General features: G+C 41.7%; 1 protein-coding gene across 10 annotated transcripts in view; it reads right to left on the bottom strand.

The window, feature by feature from the left end:
• The window catches only part of ATP8B4 (ATPase phospholipid transporting 8B4 (putative)), a 363,870-nt gene that overhangs the window by 118,575 nt on the left and 223,623 nt on the right, over nt 1-21,672 (bottom strand). For 9 of the 10 annotated variants that reach the window (XR_004536957.1, XR_004536958.1, XM_033920244.1 and 6 more), the window contains 5 exons: nt 19,935-20,046; nt 15,687-15,792; nt 12,421-12,568; nt 8,417-8,600; nt 6,535-6,758 (listed from right to left, as the gene is read on the bottom strand). Coding sequence is in view for 8 of the 10 variants with exons in the window: in XM_033920244.1 (XP_033776135.1) it covers nt 6,535-6,758; nt 8,417-8,600; nt 12,421-12,568; nt 15,687-15,792; nt 19,935-20,046 (774 nt within the window). In the remaining 2 variants the exon portion in view is untranslated. Of the gene's footprint in view, nt 1-6,534; nt 6,759-8,416; nt 8,601-12,420; nt 12,569-15,686; nt 15,793-19,934; nt 20,047-21,672 lie in introns of those variants that run through there. The other variant, XM_033920249.1, reaches the window with a different exon arrangement.

Genomic DNA, 21,672 nt, shown 5'->3' with positions numbered 1-21,672 from the left:
TTTGTTCAGGTACTCAAGCGTTTTTCACCGTCTGTGCTGGTGGACTCACAATCTACCTAATGTACCTGGGGCTACGGGAGGATTAAGTAACTTGCCCAGGATCACAAGGAGCAGTGTGGGTTTGAACCCACAGCCTCGGGGTGCTGAGGCTCTAGCTTCAACCACTGCACCACTCTAGAAATCAAAACGTAGTCAAAATGAGCCAAGTAAAGGACAGTCAAGCCATTGTGACATCACTGATGAGGTTGGCTCTTAGGCAGTGGTGGAATGAGGCATTATGATGTCATAATATCAGCTCTGGTTATCAGAGGCTGAAACTTTTCACACTATTTATTCATTCAATTTTCTATATTGTTCTCCCAGTGGAGCTCAGACTGGGTTACATGAATTTATACATGTACTCAAGCATTTTTCCCTCTCTGTCCCGGTGGGCTCACAATCTATCTAATGCCCAGCGTCACATGGAGCAGCGTGGGTTTGAACCCACATCCTCAGGGTGCTGAGGCTGTAGCGCTAACCACAATGCCACAAGGTTGGACTGCCCAGGCTCACCCAATCTCAGCTCAGACTGCCAATCGGATTCCTACCTGCAGTCAGTCCAGTCCTGCACGGCTGCACTCAGCTACCCTTGGCTTCCGCCACCAGTGCACAGAACCAGCATTTTGTTTTTACTGGGGAGTGAGGAGTCTGTGTCGGAGTTGGACTGCGCCTGCTCAATCATAGCGTTTTTTTTTTTTTTCCTCCCAGTGGGCACGGCTAAGTTCTGCACGCATTTCGTGGATCTGCGGTAAACTGTCTCCCCGCAGCCACAGGCAGCTACATTCTGCAGCAAGCAGCAGAGCTCAGGTCTTCAGCAGCAGCACTCCACTCCCCAGCCGCAGTCCAATGGGCTTTGTATGAGGGTCAAGCTACAAGCACACACTACAGCGATCATAAGGGCTACTAACCTCCAGAAAGCCAGGCAAGCTCAAGCTTGAAAAGAGGAGACTGAGAGGAGACATGATCGAAACATTCAAGATAATGAAGGGAATAGACTTAGTAGATAAAGACAAGTTGTTCACCCTCTCCAAGATAGAGAGAACGAGAGGGTAGTCTCTAAAAAAGGGGATAGATTCCGGACAAACGTAAGGAAGTTCTTCGTCACCCAGAGTGGTAGAAACTGGAATGTTTACATAAGGGAAATAACTTTGGCACAGTATGGACGCTACATTTATTTATTTAGCCCGTCCTTCCATAAGAGCCCAGAATGGGTTACAAGATACCTTCACAGTTTGTAAGTGGAAGTACAGACTTGGCGGACATCGCATAGTTGATATTGCAGTAATCACAGTAAAGACATAACAAAGGTAATACAGCTTTTGTGTTGCAGGTGTGTACATGGTTGATAGATCGCGTTTGCTTCTATGGAATAGTTGATCCTTTAGTTCCCTTATATTGGAACCCCTTCAGATCTTGCCATTTGAGGAACATTCAGAGATATAAACTATCTTTCCCTTCTTTTAAGGGTATTAAATATATAGGAAAGCTTAGTCAATCTTTTGCCTTCAAGCTGGTAGAGATGTGGAACAGACTTCCTGACTCCATTAGACTGATAGAACAGCTATAACAATTTCGTAAAGCCCTGAAAACTCTGCTGTTTACACAAAACTTAAATGGTTTAACTATAGTATCAAAGAACTGATAATAATCCAGCTTTTTTTCTTCTATGCTCCCTTTCTTATGCACTCTAGTCTTAATTACATGTGAATCGAGTCGAGCTCCCTTGGGAGATGACCCGCTATATAAACTGAAGGTTAGATTAGATTAGTGGGTAGCACAGCTAATTTTTACTGGGAATGGCATTTTAATTTTAGTACGGAGCACAATTTTGTTGTGCTTGGAGCGATTAGTAAGCTTGGTAGATATTTAAGTTATATTTGCAGTGGCATTTGAGTTTCAGTGGAAGTCCATTTGGTGTACTAGGAGATGCCTTTGCGTTTCATTTGTCAGGGCGGAGGTTGTTAAGGAGTTGGGTTTATAAATAGGAAGGTTTTCACGACCTTCCTGAAGTTTCACAGGTTGTCTAGCGATCTAATTGATGGGGGGAAGGGACGATGTGCTATAATCTAGGTATAAAATGTGACTAGGAGTGTTTGCAGGCCATTTCAGTCATGAATGGCCAGGTGGTAGGGCCAGCCGACTCTCTGCTTGGGATCTCAGTGATCGGTTGGGGATGTAAATTTGTAGTTTTGATGTCATGTAGTTAAGTATCATCTTGTGGAAGGCCTCTAAGGCTAGAACCAAGGCTGTGAAGGTGCAGCGTGTTTTGGATAGGAAGCCAATGCATGGATGTTAATGCAGGGGTGACATGGTCACGGATGCCCAGGTTTTTCAGGAGTCGGATTGCACATATACACATATGGCAAGGCCTTGACCATAATGCTTGACTGAAGCTGATAAACTTAGCACAGGAACAGCCCTTCAGTTAATTTCCATTTGCGACCTTTATTTTCCTTCCCAATGCCTCCAAGCAACACACAGTGTTCCCCTCATTTTGCATTGGAAAACCTCAAACTAAGCCTGCTCAGGAAAGTTTAGAGCACTGGAAGTGCGATGCTGTCTTTTCTATGGAACACCGAGACCCAAAATCTGGCCCTGAAGCTCTGCTGAAACAAAATACCACATAATAAACAGTGAAAAATTAAATGCAGCAAAGATGTGAATGTGTATCTCTTTGAAACTATGCATGCCATGTCCGAGAGAACACTTTACATATGTATAATGTAATCAATTTACCAGCTCGGTACAAAGAAGCCGGGTGTTTCCCTAAGGCTGTAAAGCAACAGGAACCAGCATCCATTCATATTTGCCTTTGTAATCAGTGCTTGGGTGGGCTACGGGGCGAGGCAAAATTAATGCCAAGGTGCTACTATATAACTCTCCTAACAAAGAACAGATTTGCCATCACAGCGTGCGAGCTGGCTCGAGGGAAAGCGAGAGCTTAGTAAGGCTCAGATGCGGGACTGAGGCCAGGACAGGAAAAACAGCACAGACGCATTTCCCGTCATCCCCACCCACTTCCACCTGCACAGATATACACATTACATACACAACGAACACGGAAACTCTATAACATGGAATGGAATTTAGCGCTAAATTGAACTAATTGCAGCCAATGAGAGCCAAACCCTTAAATCTCATGCTTGCACAACCACTATTGATAATTTAATCCGAGCACCGACTGTACATTAGTTCTTCCTTAAATGTTTAGAAATGAGGGGATGATGGTTGACGGATGGTAAAAACCATTTTAATGAAAATTAGCATCTTCTGAGTGGGGCCCTCGGTTCATAGACAACGTGGAAGAAAAAGGCGCGCGCCGACAACCGAGCGCAAGACGGAGGCGCGCGCCGAAGAAAATTACTGTTTTTAGGGGCTCCGACAGGGGGTTTTGTTGGGGAGCACCCCCAGTTTACTTAATACAAATCGCGCCGGCATTGTGGGGGGTTTGGGGGGTTGTAACCCCCCACATTTTACTGTAAACTTAACTTTTTCCCTAAAAGTAGCATATAAAATATGGTTATGAGCAGCCAATGATGAAGTGCCACATAAATCTCTCCGCAGTCAAGAGATAGTACAGCGGTGGAGTGGTGGGGCTGAGGCATACTCATACTTACTAAAACAACTGACTTTATATATACCGGTTTCTTCCACTATCAAATGATAAGGCACAATGGCTCTTGGGTTTAAATAGCTTTATGGAACCAGTCAGAGGAAGCCACATCATCAGAATGCAACTTGTGGTGGCATAGAAGTTTCAAGTTTATTATGACTTGATATACCGTTTTTCATTTCCAAAGCGGTTTACAGCATTACAACGTTAACAGGTTAAAAACAGTAGAATTTTGGGAGATACAAACACAGTGGCGAAGTGGTTAAAAGCTACAGCCTCAGCACCCTGAGGTTGTGGGTTCAAACCCACCCTGCTCCTTGTGACCCTGGGCAAGTCACTTAATCCCACCATTGTCCCAGGTACATTAGACAGATTGTGAGCCCGCCGGGACAGACAGGGAAAAATGCTCGAGTACCTGAAAAGGCTCATGTAAACCATTCTGAGCTCTTCTGAGAGAACGGTATAGAATATTGAATGAATTGGATGAATAAATATACATAGTTAGGCAAATCTAATAAACAACTACACCTGATACAAAAGGGAAGAGGGTAGGGTTACATTGCTATGAAATAAAAAGGTGGTGGGGAAGGAAAGGACTTAATATGGAGTTTAAGTTAGTCTCAAGGTCAAGTCTCATATAAGAACATAAGAATAGCCTTACTGGGTCAGACCAATGGTTCATCAAGCCCAATAGCCTGTTCTCACGGTGGCCAATCCATGTTACTAGTCCCTGGCCAAAACCCAAGGAGTAGCAATATTCCATGCTACTGATCCAGGGCAAACAGTGGCTTCCCCCATGTCTTTCTCAAGAACAGACTATGGACTTTTCCTCCAGGAACTTGTCCAATCCTTTCTTAAAACCAGCTATGCTATCCGCTCTTACCACATCCTCTGGCAACGCATTCCACAGCTTAACTATTCTCTGAGTGAACAAAAAATTTCCTCCTATTGCTTCTTTACAGAGAAAAATTGCGAGCTTTGATTTGAATTTGGAAAAATTGGATTCTCGCCTCAGAGTAAGTGGTAGTGCATTTCACAACGTTGGGGCTACCACTGTAAAAATTGTTCGAGTGGCGTCATAAAATAATTGACGAATGGAGGGAACTGCAAGAAGGGATTGTTGGGTCGATCGAAGTTGAATACGGAATTAGGAGTCTTGGGGGGGGGGGGGTAAGCATGTAACAATTTTGTGCTCTGCAACCAAATCATGCTATTTCGGCTTCCCCACACTGCGTCTCTCTCTCATTCACCTCTCGCAAATATTTGCTTTTGCCCCCCCCCTCCTCCTCCCGAGAGAAGTGAACGGCAAACAACCGAGCAGCGCCGAGTCTGAAAAAGGCCCGAGGCAACATAGCGGAGCGAAGTACAGCAGGAGATTCAAACTTGGAAAGGTCAGCAGTGATTTGGCTGCACGCTTGGCGGCAGCAGGAGGAAGCAATGCATTTACTAGGGCTTATTTTTGGAGTAGGGCTTATATTAAGATCTACCCTGAAAATCATGCTAGGGCTTATTTTTGGGGTAGGCTTATTTTCGGAGAAACACAGTAGATACCAAAGGATTCAAGCGCATACCTATATGTCCTATTTCTTGGCCAACAAGAACAGTGGTCCCCAACCCTGTTCTGGAGGACAACCAGGCCAATCGGGTTTTCAGGATAGCCTTAATGAATATGCATGGAGCAAATTTGCATTCCTGTTCCTTCCATTATATGCCAATCTCAATCATGCATATTCATTAGGGCTAACCTGAAAACCTGATTGGCCTGGTGGTCCTCAAGGACAGGGTTGGGGACCACTGAACAAGGAGATCTGAAACACCTTCCTGGAGGCGTGGCCTAATGTTTAGTGCTGAGAAGCTGGGGAAGAGGGTTCAATTCCTGGGTGAGTCATTTAACTCTCCACTGCCTGGGTACAAAACAGATTGTGAGCCCTTTAGGGCCGGTAAACATACCTATGTAAACTGCTTTGGTTGTACCACATAAAGGCAGTATATCAAATCCATCATATTTAAAAAATAAAAAAAGAGGGGTTATTTATAGGAAAGTAGGAAATGGCAAGCCAAGACGATGACTGTTGGGATTCAACTTGTTCCAACGCAGTTCCCTTTTGAATTTGAGAAGTCTATGCTTTAGCTCCAGGCGAAGGGGGCCGAGATGCTCCAAAACGGAACTCCGTAGAGCTTTCATCTGATTGGCATGGACAATATTATGGCAAGAACAAATGGACTGCTAGTGATTATGAGATAAGCACTTTTTTGTTCCATTTAGTTCTTCAAAGTCTGATATACCTTATAGGCTTCTTTTAACATTGAAGGAGGACACAATTTTGAAAGTTGAATACCGTCGATTTGGACATTGCAGCCATTTTTATTGCACACAGTGCACTGGAGAGGTCACAATTGATATGTAATTATTGTTTGTGTGTTTTGCACAATTTTTTCACAAAATTCATCCAGGGACGTTACACTACTGAAAAACCCTGTTGGGTTACACTCTCTCAGCTCAATATTACAGGCTTGTCCTGACTTGAGTTGTGTCAACTGAGGACCCAACACACATTTATAAATGAATTTAATTATTTGCTATCCTATTTATTTATTAATATTTTCGGCTGTGATCTCCCAGTGTATGTGTTGTCTAAAGGAGGAATTTTTGTTATATTATTTGCTTTTTCCTTGTTTCTGGGTTAGTTTTTGCTAAACAATGTTAAACTCACATAACACTAACACTCTCTCAGGAATGACAAATAAGCCTCTTTGAATATTACATTTCAGTTATTATCACTGGCAATCAAAAAATCAAGTATTTTGGCTAGTTTAGACTATTCGTTACAATCTGCTTTGCAATGTATAAAAACGATGCATTCTGAATATGAAATACTAACCTGGGCTGAGAAACCACAGAAGAAGCCAAACCAAAAATGTACAAGTGTGAAGGCAAAGTTTTTATAGAAAAAATAACACAAAAATTTGCACATTCTAAAGTAGGACCACCTTCCATGGACCAAGAGAAGTCTCTGCAGGTATCTGAACTGTGCAAATGAGTAATCACTGGCCAGGACAGCCTGCATTCCTTCTTGACCACTGATGCCAACGCCTATGTGAGCACCTGCAATACAGGGACAAATGAGACGTTTTCTAAATACATTACTCAGAGGATATGTTCGTTCTGGCCTACATACAAATGCAGAGTTTTCTCATTCGCAAGATGTGCCACATACTTTGTAAACCGCTTAGGTAAGTAAAATGCAAGAGCGGTATATCAAATCTTAAATAAACATAAACATATCTGATTTGACTGCTCACATCAATGCAGATAACACATAGCCTACGTTTAATTAGAAAGAACAAACCCCCCTAAAACCATAGAGTCCTGATTTGGTAGAGAGCTTCCCAAACCTGTCTTAGGTAGAGGGCCAGCATTATGAGTGGTCAAACAGGGCAATTGCCCAAGGCTCCAAGCCTGATGGGAGCTGAAAGAGGTAAAAAAAATAAAATAAACTAAAAAAAAATCAGACCTAAAAATTACATCTTACCCGATATAAAACTATGTAGGGAAATGTGGGTAACACGATGTTTACAATTGAGTTTATGTAACTTAAGAATTTCTTTTCAAATGCTAAAAATAGCTACTGCCTTAAACTTTGTTTTGCACAAATTTTTTATCAGGAATATAAAAAAAATCTCTCTTAATAACAATTTTATAGCTGGAAGAGGGGCAGCTTGCAAGTAAGCTTTGAAGACCTTCCTTAGCATCTGCACTGGGTCTAGCATTGGCCCTGCATAAGTATCTCAGACATGTTTGGGTTTTCAGGATATCCACAATTCTTTAAGTTAGTTAATTCCATTTCACTATATGTTTCAGCACAATAAAACAATACATAAGAACATAAGAAGTTGCCTCCGCTAAGGCAGACCAGAGGTTCATCTCACCCAGCGGTCTGCTCCCACGGCGGCCCATCAGGCCTATTGCCTGAGCAGTGGTCCCTGACTATCCCTATGACCTACCTCTACTCCTATCTGTACCTCTCAATCCCTTTGTCCTCCAGGTACCTATCCAAACCTTCTTTGAAGCCCTGTAGCGTGCTCCTGCTTATCACATCCTCCGGTAGCGCGTTCCATGTATCCACCACCCTCTGGGTGAAAAAGAACTTCCTGATATTTGTTCTAAACCTTTCCCCTTTCAATTTCTCTGAGTGCCCCCTTGTACTTGTGGTTCCCCATAATTTGAAAAATCTGTCCCTGTCTACTTTTTCTATGCCCTTCATGATTTTGAAGGTTTCTATCAGGTCTCCTCTAAGTCTCCGCTTCTCCAGGGAGAACAACCCCAACTTTTTCAGTCTGTCAGTATATGAGAGATTTTCCATACCCTTTATTAGCTTAGTTGCTCTTCTCTCTCTGTTACCAAACAGCGAGGATCAATCCTGCGCAGGATGGGGCTCATTTTCAAAAGAGAAAAGCGTCCACAGAAGGCATAAAGTGGCGTTTGGACGTTATTCTTGCTAAAACATCCAAATCACTATTTTCAAGACCCATATTTCAGATGTTTTTCTAGGCTGATTGTTTGTGGATTCAAATCCCTCACTGCTCCTGGGCAAGTCACTTAATCCCTCCTCCCCCATTGCCCCAGGTACACTAGATAGAGTTTGAGCTCACTGGGACAGATGGAGAAATATGATAAAGTGCCTGAATGTTAAACCACTTAGAATATACAGTAAGTGGTATATAAATAAAATTAAATAAACACACATAAATGGATGGTCTTACTTTTGATCATGCTGATATCATTGGCGCCATCTCCTATGGCCAAAGTGACTGCTTTTTTATGCTTCTTCACCAGCTCTACAACTTGAGCTTTCTGTAAGGGAGTAACACGGCAGCAAATCACAGACTTGCACATGCAGGCAATTTCTAGGAACTCCTTCTCCATGTCAGCCTCAAGAGCGTGAGCCTGCAATACAAGGTTCACAGGTTGCATGAAGTCAGAGTGGCGCGGGAGTAGGAACCATTCACTTTAGTTAGCTTTTTCTTCTGTTTCAGACTATTACTAGCTATCTTTTCATTGCTAGTCATTGGATTGGATTGGATTTATTGCATTTGATATTTCGCTTGAACCTAGATATTAAGTGGTTTACAAAACTAAATATAGGCATTGAGCTACTACTCTCTGTCCCGAAAGGGTTCACAATCTAATTAAGCATCCAAAAGAAGACATCACTAACATTAAGGAGATATATAATAAGATGGAGGAAAAGAAAGTACCCTATGGAAAGTAAAGAACATTGAAGGCAAAAAAAACCAACCCAAACCCTTCAAGATCCAAGAAAATGAGTATTATAAGGAAAGATAGAATAGTTAAACTAACAATCTAAATTTATAAATATCAATAGCAGGAAAACGAGAAAAATTAAAAATTAAACTAATGTAAACTCTAGACTGTTTTAGTTCTGAGTTTCATTTTGGCCCAATAGACAGAACAAACGCCTCAATTTCTCATCCAAGAAAGGCTAGTGCCAGATACAATATCTAGCTAGAGACGTTCGTTAATGGACTTTGGATGGATCCATAGTGAAGATGAAAGAGAATAGGTTTCAATAGTTTCTGAAAGGAGGAGTAAGATATTCCCTCAAAGAAGTCATGAACTATGGAATTCCAAAGGCAGGGACCCGCATATGAGAAGGCTCGTTTCCTTATTGTTTGACGTTTTATTACTCTAGGATCTGGGATTTCAAATTGGTCATGGAAAGATGATCTTAGAGTTCTTCTGGGTCGATATTTGATTCATTTTTTTTATGTAGATAATCGGGAAGTAAAAGATGCCAGGCTTTGAAAACTAGGCAAAGTAGCTTGAATTCAATACGCTTAATTATAGGCAGCTAGCGCAGCTTAAACAGAATCGGAGCAATATGGTCGTAGATGTGTGCACCTGTTAGGAACCCATACTAGAATTTCCATTAGATTTCCTGTCTACCTGCTAAAATGATGCATTTTACTGAATGCATTTTGGTCACAGCAAAAGTGGCCTTAGTGCGCCCTTATCGACGGCCTTTCTTGCGTAACTAAGTTACTTGTGCCATGGCTGGAATTCATGACAATGCACTAATTGCCAATTAGCGAGCGGGCATTAAAAATATTACTGCCCTTATCGCCGCCCATTTTGTAGGTGGTGGTAAGAGCTCGCACAAACCTTGCACTAATCAGCACGTGCTAATTCCCTACACGCTAAAGGGCTGATTCTATAAATGGTCGCCTAAATTGGTCGGAGCCTAAATCAAAGATGCTGGCAGCGTATCAATCATCCTTAGGCGCCATATACAGAATTGTGGCTAGCGGCGCCTATGTAAAAACTTAGGCGAGTGTTTTAAAGGCCTATATTTCAGGCGCCTATGTTTTTAGAGCATCACACTTAGTGGCGCCTAACTCACACTCCGCCCATAGTAACACCCACTGAGGCATTAGGCGCTGCTAAGTGCATTGTGATAAGTGCTTATCTTTTATAGAATCGGATAGGCGCCTATCGCCCAATTACATTTTTTTAACCAATTATTGAGGCTGTTGAGAGTATTTTGCCAATTAACCTAGGTGCCTAAGAGGGCCTAGCTTTTGGTGTCCTTTATAGAATCAGCCCCTAACTCACTGACTGATTGGAACTGTCACGCCCACTCCTCCACCAAACACACCCCCTTCCCAGAAAATAATAATTCTTTTTAGATGTGTGTGGGCATCCCACGGTAACCCTTTTTAAGCTGTGGTAACTGCAGTTTAGTAAAAAGACCCCTATGTTGTCGTCTTTCTTTTATTACTGAATGCACACAGCCATTGTATTACCACCTAAAATTACTGAACTAAAGTCCTTATTTCCAGAACTAAAATGGAAAAGAGCCATTATTAATAATTATACAGTTTAACACAGGGGTCTCAAAGTCCCTCCTTGAGGGCCGCAATCCAGTCGGGTTTCCAGGATTTCCCCAATGAATATGCATGAGATCTATGAGCATGCACTGCTTTCAATGCATATTCATTGGGGAAATCTGGACCCGACCGGATTGCGGCCCTCAAGGAGGGACTTTGAGATCCATTATCTCCAACAGCTATAAAAGCAGGCTCTTTGAAATTATTTCCATTCCCGGTGGCTCATCCAAGTCCCATCTCTAGCCCCATCTCAATTCCAAGTCAAGTCCATCTTCAAAGGAGGATATCTCGAAGCAGGCAATGGGACGCACTCTCCGGCTATCTTTGCAAAGAACTATAGTGAATGTGCTTCATTTTTCCAGCTTCTCCCTCCCCAATCTGACTTGGCCTTGATACCTTCCTGGGTTTGAAGGAGCATAGAAACACAGAAATATGATGGCAGATAAAGGCCAAATGGCCCATCCAGTCTGCCCATCCACTCCATCCATTATTTTCTTCTCTTCCTAAGAGATCTCACATGCCTATTTCATGCTTTCTTGAATTCAGACAGTCTTTGTTTTCACCACCTCTACCGGGAGACTATTCCACACATCTACCACCCTTTCTGTAAAAAAGTATTTCTTTATATTACTTCTGAGTCTATCGCCCCTTAAATTTATCATATACCCTCTCATTCTGGAGTTTCCTTTCAAATGAAACTCGACTCATGTGCATTTATACCACATAGGTATTTAAACAACTCTATCATATCTCCCCTATCCCACTTTTCCTCAAAAGTATATATATTGAGATCTTTAAGTCTATCCCCATACGCCTTATGACGTAGACCCTCAACCATTTTAGTAGCCTTCCTCTGGACCTACTCCATTTCTGTTATATTTTTCTGAAGTTGTGGTCTCCAGATTATATCTCTTTTCTGGGTTTATCATTATTTATTCGTTTGATTCCTTTTTCTATGGCTTTTCATAAAATAAAAACCTATATTTAATAAGCTTGTATGATTTTCCTCCGTTGGTGGCTTGTTATATTTAGAAAAATGTACTTACTATATTTTTATTGTGTGTCCCCTCCCCCCGTGAATATTAGGTCTATTTTCCATGATCTCATAAATTAGGAGATAAGGAGGGGGAGCATTTAAGGTTTGCTTGAGATTTTGACCCATCACAATGCTATGGCTTAATGCAAGTCAAGCCTATTATGATAAGAAGCAGCTTTCCAAATCAAAACAAATTATTTTGGCAACACTGTAAAATTTGGATATGTAGATGACCACCAGGAGGTACTTCAATGGCAATTATTTGGTTCCTGTAACTCTTTTAAGGTCAGGTTGTGCTCCTAAAATCCAATACCTCGGCAAAACAGCCGCTTTACATCTGCCTAATAACTTCACTCTGATTAGTATGCATTGATCTGCGATAAATCCTACAGAATAATACTGGTGGACAAGGTCCAAATAAGCAGGTCTGAGGTTGAGTGAACTAACTCTTACTACAGGGCAATCTCTTCTGTGGCAGCAACAAAAACTGTATCAAGTTACTAATTTGATTTCCTGTACAAACAAGTCTTCGAGATAATAAAGTTATTTCTAATTAGTTCTGGACATATATCACTCCGTGTGCTCAGAATTCTTATAAAACTATTTTTTCTTTCCTAAAAAAAAGGAAGCCTATCATTAAACCCCCATTTCACAGAACCGTAGCACGGTTTTAAGTTCCTATGAGCGTCGGAGCTGTTACCATCATGGCCGGCGCAAAGAACCGTGCTACGGTTTTGTAACAGGGGGGGTGGGGGGTAAGAGAATGCAACTCTGCCTCAAACTTCTCAAAAGAATTTAGAGAAAAGGATTGACGGATACTTACCAAGCTCCGTCCATTTATGATCAGTGCATATTCGCCAGTGACTGTTTCCTCAAAAACCGAGTCAAACTTGAACTCTGGCGTCTTTTCAGGGCACATGTTGCCATTGTACAGACCTCGATTTTGTCCAAAAATATGTTCTCTGGCTTTCCTTGGGGTACAAAAAAAAACAAAAGAGATGTTTCAACCTTAAGCAGACATCTTGAAGTTTTAAGAAAAATTGTCCGGGGAAGTAGGGGTTTTTCCAGGAAATCCATTGTTAATAGACAGAGCCAAGGAATTTATTTAAAACATTTATAGACCGCTTAATATCTAATCTAATCTTTGGTTTATATACCGGGTCATCTCCCAGTGGAGCTTGACTTGGTTCACATATAATTAAGACTGGAGTACATAGCAGAAAACATAGGAGAATGAATAACTAATTAAAAACTAAAGTACATAAGAAAAGCATAAGAAAAATAACTATAATATTAATCTAATCTAAGCGGTTTCCAGCAGCAGTCATAAAATTAACCGTAAACCATATCAACATCTCTATTATCCCATTTTATATGGTGATGGTATGTATGTCAAGGCAGTGGAAAAAGAAATTTCATTCACATTACATGTAGGCATCAGCAAACAGCTGTGTCTTTAGAATAACTGCTTCAAGTGAGCCCAATTTGTGCATAATCTTAGATGTCCAGGTAAGTTATTCGACAGATGTACCCCAGCAATAGAAAATATTCTTGTTTTTGAAAAGACATATCGTAGACGTCTTTACTTAATCGCTGTTTATCTCATGGCTCCCTCAGATCTCAAATGCTCCGACATCTCCCACTGACAAACCTTACTCATTTCAGAGGATAAAACTACTTGAGTTTCCGTTCGATTCCAAGGTGCAGGAAAATATCAAAATCCAAAAGCAGTTCCTGCATTCCAGGTGAAGTGCCCAAGGAAGAATCTTAGCCCTCACATAGGCATGGATTGTTAGCTTGACAAAGGACTTATCGTATTTTTCAACAGATTAGCTTCTGTGTAGGATCATTTAGGGTTGCCAGATTTTACTATAGTAAAATCCGGCCCCCTATACCCACCCATCCCTGCCCCATTACATCCCAGTCCCGCTCCCCAATTCCATCCTAGCCCCCTCTCCCCCCCCCCCCCCCCACCCACAGTCAGGCAGGAGGAAATCCGTGCGATTTAGAGGAGGCTTTCCAAAACCCAAAGTGCTGGATTTTGAAAAGCCATCCAGACCGTAAACTTAGGAATTTCTATGAAATATTCTACATACTTCTCTCCTCTCCTCTCCTTCCTGCCCTCCATAATCCCCACTACCCTCTTTTAACCCCTTCCTCTGCAATATCTTTACTTTTTTATAATTGTTTTCTCAGGTACTTTAGCTAGATTGTGAGCCTTTGGGACAGTTAGGGAAGTTCCAAGTACCTAATTTTATTTTTATTTTAACCCGTTCTGGGCTCCTGGGGAGAACGGGCTATAAAAATGAACAAATAAATAAATAACCCTAGGCTAACTCTATTTGCTACATTTTACTCCCAAATAAGCTGCGATTGGTAGATTGGGTCTTTTCACCTGCACATTTGTAAACTCTCGGGCAAGTTGAAATCAGTATTTTTTAAGCTTTATATTTTTATTTTTACATGTTTACAACAATAACAATTAACTAATCACAATGCAGCCTTCAAATTCCGATTGTCTTGCTTGTTAATATGCCAGGGAGACCATAGAAGAGTTTGTCCATTCTAACTTCTTCCTAGAGCAGGGGTAGGGAACTCCGGTCCTCGAGAGCCGTATTCCAGTCGGGTTTTCAGGAATTTCCCCAATGAATATGCATTGAAAGCAGTGTATGCAAATAGATCTCATGCATATTCATTGGGGGAAATCCTGAAAACCCGACTGGAATATGGCTCTCGAGGACCGGAGTTTCCTACCACTGTTCTAGAGCATTAGACCCCCCCCCCAAGGAATACAAAACTGTCCCCCTGATTACCATTATTCATTTCTCGGTAAGGCAATATTCTTTTTGTAAAAAAAGAACAGAAGACAATAATCAGGAATCGGGTAAACGCAAACATATTTTCAGCACTGACATACGTTTAACTCTGAGCACTGAATATGCTGGAATAACAGATAAGATGTTGCACAAAGTTAGGCCATCTATTGTGTTCACAGAAACGTAGTAACATAGTAGATGATGGCAGATAACGACTCGAATGGTCCATCCAGTCTGCCCAACCTTACCCTCTCTTTAAATTACTGATTTAAATTTTCCTTCTTAGTTATTTCTGGTTCCATCTACTGAATTCTCCCTCAAAGCTGATAAGGCCAAATGGCCCATCCACTATCTCCTCCTAACCAATTTTTTGAGGATGTTAAGGGTATTTTGCCAATTTACCCCCTCCTCTACTAACGTGTAGCGTGGGTTTTAGCACCTGCAGCGGCAGTAACTGATCTGACACTCATAGAATTCCTATGAGCGTCGAAGCAGTTACCGCCACTGCGGGCTCTTAACACTTGCATTGTGAGGTCATAGAGCTCTGTAGTTATAGAAACATGACGGCAGATAAAGGCCCAATGGCCCATCCAGCCTCCTCAAGCCTGCAGCTACTGCCACCCTGAAACTGGGAAACTGCAACCACCGCATTCAGAATTGTTTTAATCTTGGATTACCCTGCCAGTGCTAGGATTGACGCTCCTCCTGAAGAAGCCCCTGCCATGAAACTCAGGATTGAGTTAGGGAGATGTAAGAGCGATCACATTCATCCACTATATTAGCACCAGGTGGTAGAATCCTCTTCTAATAACGTCTATAGACAGTAAAGAGTTCGCACTAGTGGTTTTCTAGCTAACTTGAAAATATTAAGATCTTGAATAGTCAAAGGGATTTAATGATCTTACTGTGACTCCAATGCAGGAGATTGGGCACTGAGCACTTATAGACACAAGCAAACATATATTTAAAAACAATTTAAGTGAATTTTATGAATAATTAAATTTCAAACCAGTGAACTTCATATTTTATAGAAACATGATGGCAGATAAAGGCCAATTGGCCCATCTGCAGCATCCACTATCTCCTCCTCTCCTTAAGAGATCCCATGTGTCTGTCCCACTCTTTCTAAAATTCTGACACGGTCTCCACCGCCTCTACCAGGAGACTTGAATGCATAAGGTAGACAGACAGCAGCTATCAATGGCCTCGCTTCTGAACACACCTAATCCTCTCCCACTCTACTAGCAGGCTTAAAACACGTCATTACTGTTACCTGAGCTCTTCTCGAACTTCCGTCACTGAGTGGCCAGACACAATAAAAATGTCGGTCATGTCATCAGTCAGCATGTGGCATGAGTAACCAATGTTCATGGCAGTTTCTGGAGAAAAATGCATTAATATATATTCAATTTACTACAATTTGCATAAGACCTCAACACCTGCTTAAAGTTTTGCCCTTCTCACTCTGGTCAACCTTTGCTGAAGCAAATAAATAAATAAATAAATAAAAGCAGAAAAAAGCCTGAGAATCTTTTTATTTTTCCTTTTTATATTCTTTTAATGTGGCATAGGAGACAGCTCTGAGGATGCTCAACACTCCTGCTTAGAACTGTGCGATAATGTAGACTATAAATATTTTAAATAAAGACTACTATGCAAGCAGTGGCATAGCAAGGGTGAGAGGGACCCGGGGCGGTGGTGCCCCTCCCCCACCCTCAACTCCGCTCCCCCCGCTCCTTCCCCAATCCCACCTATCGTGTGTGCCTCCCCCCTTCCTTATACCTCTAGGTGAAGTTGTTGCTCGTGACGGTCAACAACGTGCTCCTCACAACCCCGTCGGCTCTCCCTATGATGTCACTTCCTATGTATTGGGAGGGGGAAGCCCTGTCATTGCAGCACGCGCCCTGTAGGCAGGAGGGAGGGAGGGAGCTGCCCCTCCTGCCACTTGCTCTTCCAAAGGTACGGGGGTTCCGTGATTGTGGGAGGGCTGCCCAGAAATGTTGGTGGGGTGTGGGAGAGGGGGACGGAGATGTCGGGGGAGGTATGGGATATCAGGGGGATGTGGGGATGTCAGGGGGAGGGGCGTAGGGCTCTGTAGCTCAGCTGATCCTGGCAGGAGGAATCCCCATATTCTATATTCTCCGGTTATCGTATTAACTGGAATAAATCGGAAGCAATGCCTCTGAATGATAATACATTTCAATCTGATTTAGGTCCTATTGCGCTAAAATGGTCCCTGGTACAATTAAAATACCTTGGCATTTTATTTCACAAATACAGAGATACCTTAATGTCCTTAAATTTAGAATAGCTTCATGCTAAAATTTCCGCTTTGACTTCTCGCTGGTCTCCATTTAACATCTCATGGTGGGGGAGAATAGAAGCGGTTAAAATGACCATCTCCCCTATTATCAACTACAAGTTAGGTATGCTCCCTAAACTTGCCAATCGTTCCTTTTATAAAGACATTGGCACTCTCCTTTCCAGATTTATCTGGCGTAATAAACCTCCTTGCATTGCTCTTTCTACTCTACAATTGCCTAAAAAAACATGGGGGGTTGGGCTTTCCTGACTTCCATAAATATCATCTTGCTATGTTTATGAGGTATGGCACTTTACGGATGGTCGATCAGCTACAATTTTCTGCTCCACCAGCTTGGTATTCTATAAAATCTTATTTAGCTTCTCCAACCCCATTAAAATGTATCCACCTTCAGGATAACATCAAACATCTATCTTCACGTGACACAATTATGTTTACTAAATATGCTAGTCAAGCCTTTGAAAAAGCTTCCCCTGCCCAGTGCAAACATTCTCTCTCTGCTCCTCTTTGGTACAATCCCAATATTACTATTGGTGGCAAGCCAATCTGTTGGACCTTATGGATTGAAAAAGACATTCGGTATGTTAACCAACTTATTCATAATAATTCCTTCTTATCTTTTCAACAATTACAAGCCAAATATGACCTTCCCCCTATGGAATTCTACAAATATTTCCAATTACATCATTGTCTAAAGAATTTAAAATGGCCTTTACATCCTAACACCCAAATTTCTGGAATTCTGTCATCTAGGCATTTCTCATGGCCACACCACTTCACTCTACCATAAATTTTTCATATCACCATCTTCAACTACATCCTCTTGTACCAAACTTCTTTGGACATCTGAATCTATTTGGGAAGGGGAAGACGATCACTGGTTATACTTTTTTTCCAACATTCACAACGTCCCACTCTTTCTACTAGCTTAATGCAATCATTATATTTCCTGTATCACAAATAATAATAATAATAACTTTATATTTGTATAGCGCAGTACCACAACAGTTCAGAGAGGTTTCCAGAGAAAGAGACTGTACACAGACAGCGATGTTACATACAAGACATTCAGATTAGCTGAGCAAGTCAGGATTAGTCAAGTATATCCAGAGGCATAACAGAGATACAAGGCAGGGAGGGAGTCAGAGAAATTTATCAAAGAGATAGGTTTTAATTGATTTCCTGAAAGTTTGGTAGGAGGGTGAATTTGAAATGAGGGTGGTTAGACATTTATTCAATTTGCCTGCTTGGAATGACAGAGATCTATCAAAGAATCTCTTGTAGATACAGCCCTTTAAGGACGGGAAGGCCAACAGGTAGGCATTACGTGTGCGGGTGGGGCCTGAAAATTCAAAATGTTCCAACAGGTAGATTAGGGAAGAGCCTGTTAAGGTTTTGAAGCAGAGGCAAGCAAATTTGAAGATGATCCTTGCCTCCATCGGCAGCCAGAGCAGTTTTCTGTAATAAGGGCTTACATGCTCTGATTTTTTGAGATCATAGATGAGGCCAACGGCAGCATTCTGTACGATTCTCAAGCGTTTGATGGTTTTCTTAAAGGATCCCAGGTATATAATGTTGCAGTAATCTAAGATGCTTAATATTAGTGATTGGAAGCATACTGGACTCCCAACAAGCTACACAGGGCTCATTTAGCGGATTCAAATAAATGTTGTCATTGCAACAGTCACTTGGGTGATCTCAAACGTATGATATACGATTGCCCTATTATTCAACCATTCTGGAGATCTGTCTGGAATACCATATGCACCTTGCTCCCTATTACTTCCCAAATAACTTTTGAAATTGTTCTTTTCCGTTCTCTCGCCCTGCCTGGTGCCCTGGATAAATGGCATACTAAATTATTTGATATCCTTATTGCCATTGCTATACAAATGATTCACTCACACTGGGAATCTGTCCAGTTATTGACTACCTCCTTCTGCTGGGCAACAGTACTAATGATTCATAATTACGAATGTAAAGCCAATTCCCTTACAAATAAGGGCTATAGAATTACTAAAATATGGTCTCCACTTAGGAATTTATCCTCTTGCTCCTAATTTTTAGGTACATTTCAATTGGTTTGACTATTCTACAGATTTATTACCCCTAATTTTTTCCCATCGCTAACCTAGTTGGATTTACTCCGCTATGTCAAATTCCCAAGATCTCCATAGGTGCTTATTGATTATTTTCACTTATATAGCTTCATATCTATTTCTGATTGGATTCAATATTTATGGATGCTTATTGTTCCCCCGTTGCATCCATACTGTTTGATGTATAATCTCCTTTTATATTTCTGGGTTTGTTTGTTTTTTTACTGTTACAATTTCAATAAACAAATTTTAAAAATGAAAAATGAAGACAACCTGCCAGACGGGTTTTCTGGGTAGCCTTAATGAATATGCATGAGAGAGATTTACACATAAACAGGCATGCAAATCTGCCCTATGCATATTCATTAGGCCTATACTGAAAACCTGACTAGCTGATGGTCCTCCAGGACAGGGTTGGAAGCTCATTTGTATCAAGACAAAAAGTCGACCGCAAAGGACCTCGCGACTGCACCCAGTTTGAGGACCCACAACAAGATAGAATTAGACCCTCCACAATTGTAATTAGACCCACAACTCTGATTACAAAACTTTACATTGCAAGTTCCTGGGTAGCTTGACCCAGCCTCTTAAGAGTATAATCCGACCTTGAACTGAATAAATGCAGAAGACTCGATTAACATAACATTGGTGCCAAGTCCACAATATCTAAAAGACTTTTGCAATCCTGATGCTTTAAGACCAGTGGTTCCCAACCCTGTCCTGGAAGACCACCAGGCCAATCGGGTTTTCAGGCTAGCCCTAATGAATATTCATGGAACAGATTTGCATGCCCGTCACTTCCATTATATGCAAATCTCTCTCATGCATATTCATTAGGGCTAGCCTGAAAACCCAATTGGGTCTTCCAGGACAGGGTTGGGAACCACTGCTTTAGACTACTGAGAGCTGAGTGATTTCAAAATATTTGTAATTAATATTGTGCTTATTCACTGTGCATTCATCATATTCTTTAGCATCTAAAAAAAAGTTTAAGTTGAAACATTAATGTTCAGATTTCAAGAAGCACTATCAGTTTATTGCAGTTTAATTACACAATGCAAGTGCGGAATGAAGGCATTAAAACAGTGACTTTCGTTACCTTGCTTGTCGCCTGTTAGAACCCAGAGTTTAATATTAGATAGGACTAAGCTGCTAATGGTCTCCGTCACACCCTCTTGTAATTTGTCTTCTATTGCTGTGGCACCTAATAACTTTGGGGGGGAAAACAAGAATATTGTCAAATTAAGATTCTGCAGCATCAAAAGGTGAGATTTTAATAGACTACAGCAGGGATTTCAAGTCCCTCCTTGAGGGCCGCAATCCAGTCAGGTTTTCAGGATTTCCCCAATGAATATGCATTGAAAGCAGTGCATGGACATAGATCTCATGCATACTCATTGGGGAAATCCTGAAAATCTGACTGGATTGCAGCCTTCAAGGAGGGACTTTGAGACCTCAGGGTATGTGGGACTACAGGGTATGTGGGCTATTTTAGGGATCACTTCTCTGAAGGAAACCAACGGCTCTATTGCTTTTTTGAAAACCCCCCAAACCAGGACAGGTCTTATGACTGAGCGACTGTTTTCTGCACATGGCCCTGCTTTTCAGCCCTATTTCTCAGTTCCTATTCACTTATGCAAATGAGGCCCACCGATAAGTCTTCACCTATGGCCCTGCATCCCTCACAGGCTGCTGATCCTGCCCCAAACCAGTAGGTAAACTTGTCTGTGTACTTCGCAGCTGCAATTTATGTGCGTGACTAGGCAGGGGCAAAACAGCATGCAGACCTTTGTAAATCTCATGTTGGTAGACTATTTTCTGTCCTCTCCCCCTGACAAATGGCCAGGAATGACAAATTCCTCTAAGCTCTGCCTTAACTTCACAAGCCTTGAACACATGATTTTAAAGTGTTCAAGGCTTGTGCAGATGAGGACGGAGCTTGCAGGAACGGGGCAGGGAAAGGAAAAGAGCTCGCTGGGATGAGATAGGAAAATGAGTTCCTGCTGGGAAGGGGAAAAATTTGTCCCCGTGTCATTCTGTACTAAGGAGTTAACAATTTAAAGTATCTTTGTAGAGCAGGTTGCTGATTCCTATTGCAAATGCTGCTTAGGAACCACCTTACATGCAGCATTAGTCCATCGGCCTGGGAGTGTTGGACTGTCAAGCCATGGCACATGCTTCTGGGCCATCTCTAAAAGGCGAGGCATCTACTATAGAAAATGACTGCCAAGACCCCCCCATATAATATTCCCACCTGAAGGGTTACCCCCACCACGACCTCCATAATTCCTTTTCACCCATACCTTAAAAAATTCCTGGTGGGTCTAGAGGCAAGCTGGAGCGAACCCTATTCAGGCCATTAGTTCTAGCCTTGCTGGTGCCAGGACCCAAAATGGTGTCAGCAGCCCCTACTGGTAGTCTCGCAATACTACATCTTCCCATGTAATTTGCCATCTCTCTCTGACACATTACTTGTTAAGGCCAAGTTTTGACCCCCTATCCTATAAGAGCTTATATTCTTATGTCTATGCTATAAAGACGTCATAGGCATGAGCATCCAATAATGCACAAATTTGTATCTGCTCTGGTATATTTTAGGAGAATATGTATGTAGTTTTTTTAAAGTAGAAAGTATCTGCATACACTCTTTCCCTTTGAAAACTGGTGTGTGACATGGCAGATACTAACTGCATACCACAGGTGGCCTGATACAAAATTAGTCTCTTCGTTTTGAGACTAGTCATATTTTCCTTGTAAGAAACAATCTGACAGCCCTTCAGACTGTTTATCTTGACTTTTCATTCTTTGATTTTCAAGGAGCCTGAATTTCCATTTTG

The sequence above is a fragment of the Geotrypetes seraphini genome, chromosome 14 (genome assembly GCF_902459505.1).
Source record: "Geotrypetes seraphini chromosome 14, aGeoSer1.1, whole genome shotgun sequence".
NCBI lineage: Eukaryota > Metazoa > Chordata > Amphibia > Gymnophiona > Dermophiidae > Geotrypetes > Geotrypetes seraphini.
Note: the sequence above shows the minus strand (reverse complement) of the source record. Positions and strands in the feature narration are given on the sequence as shown.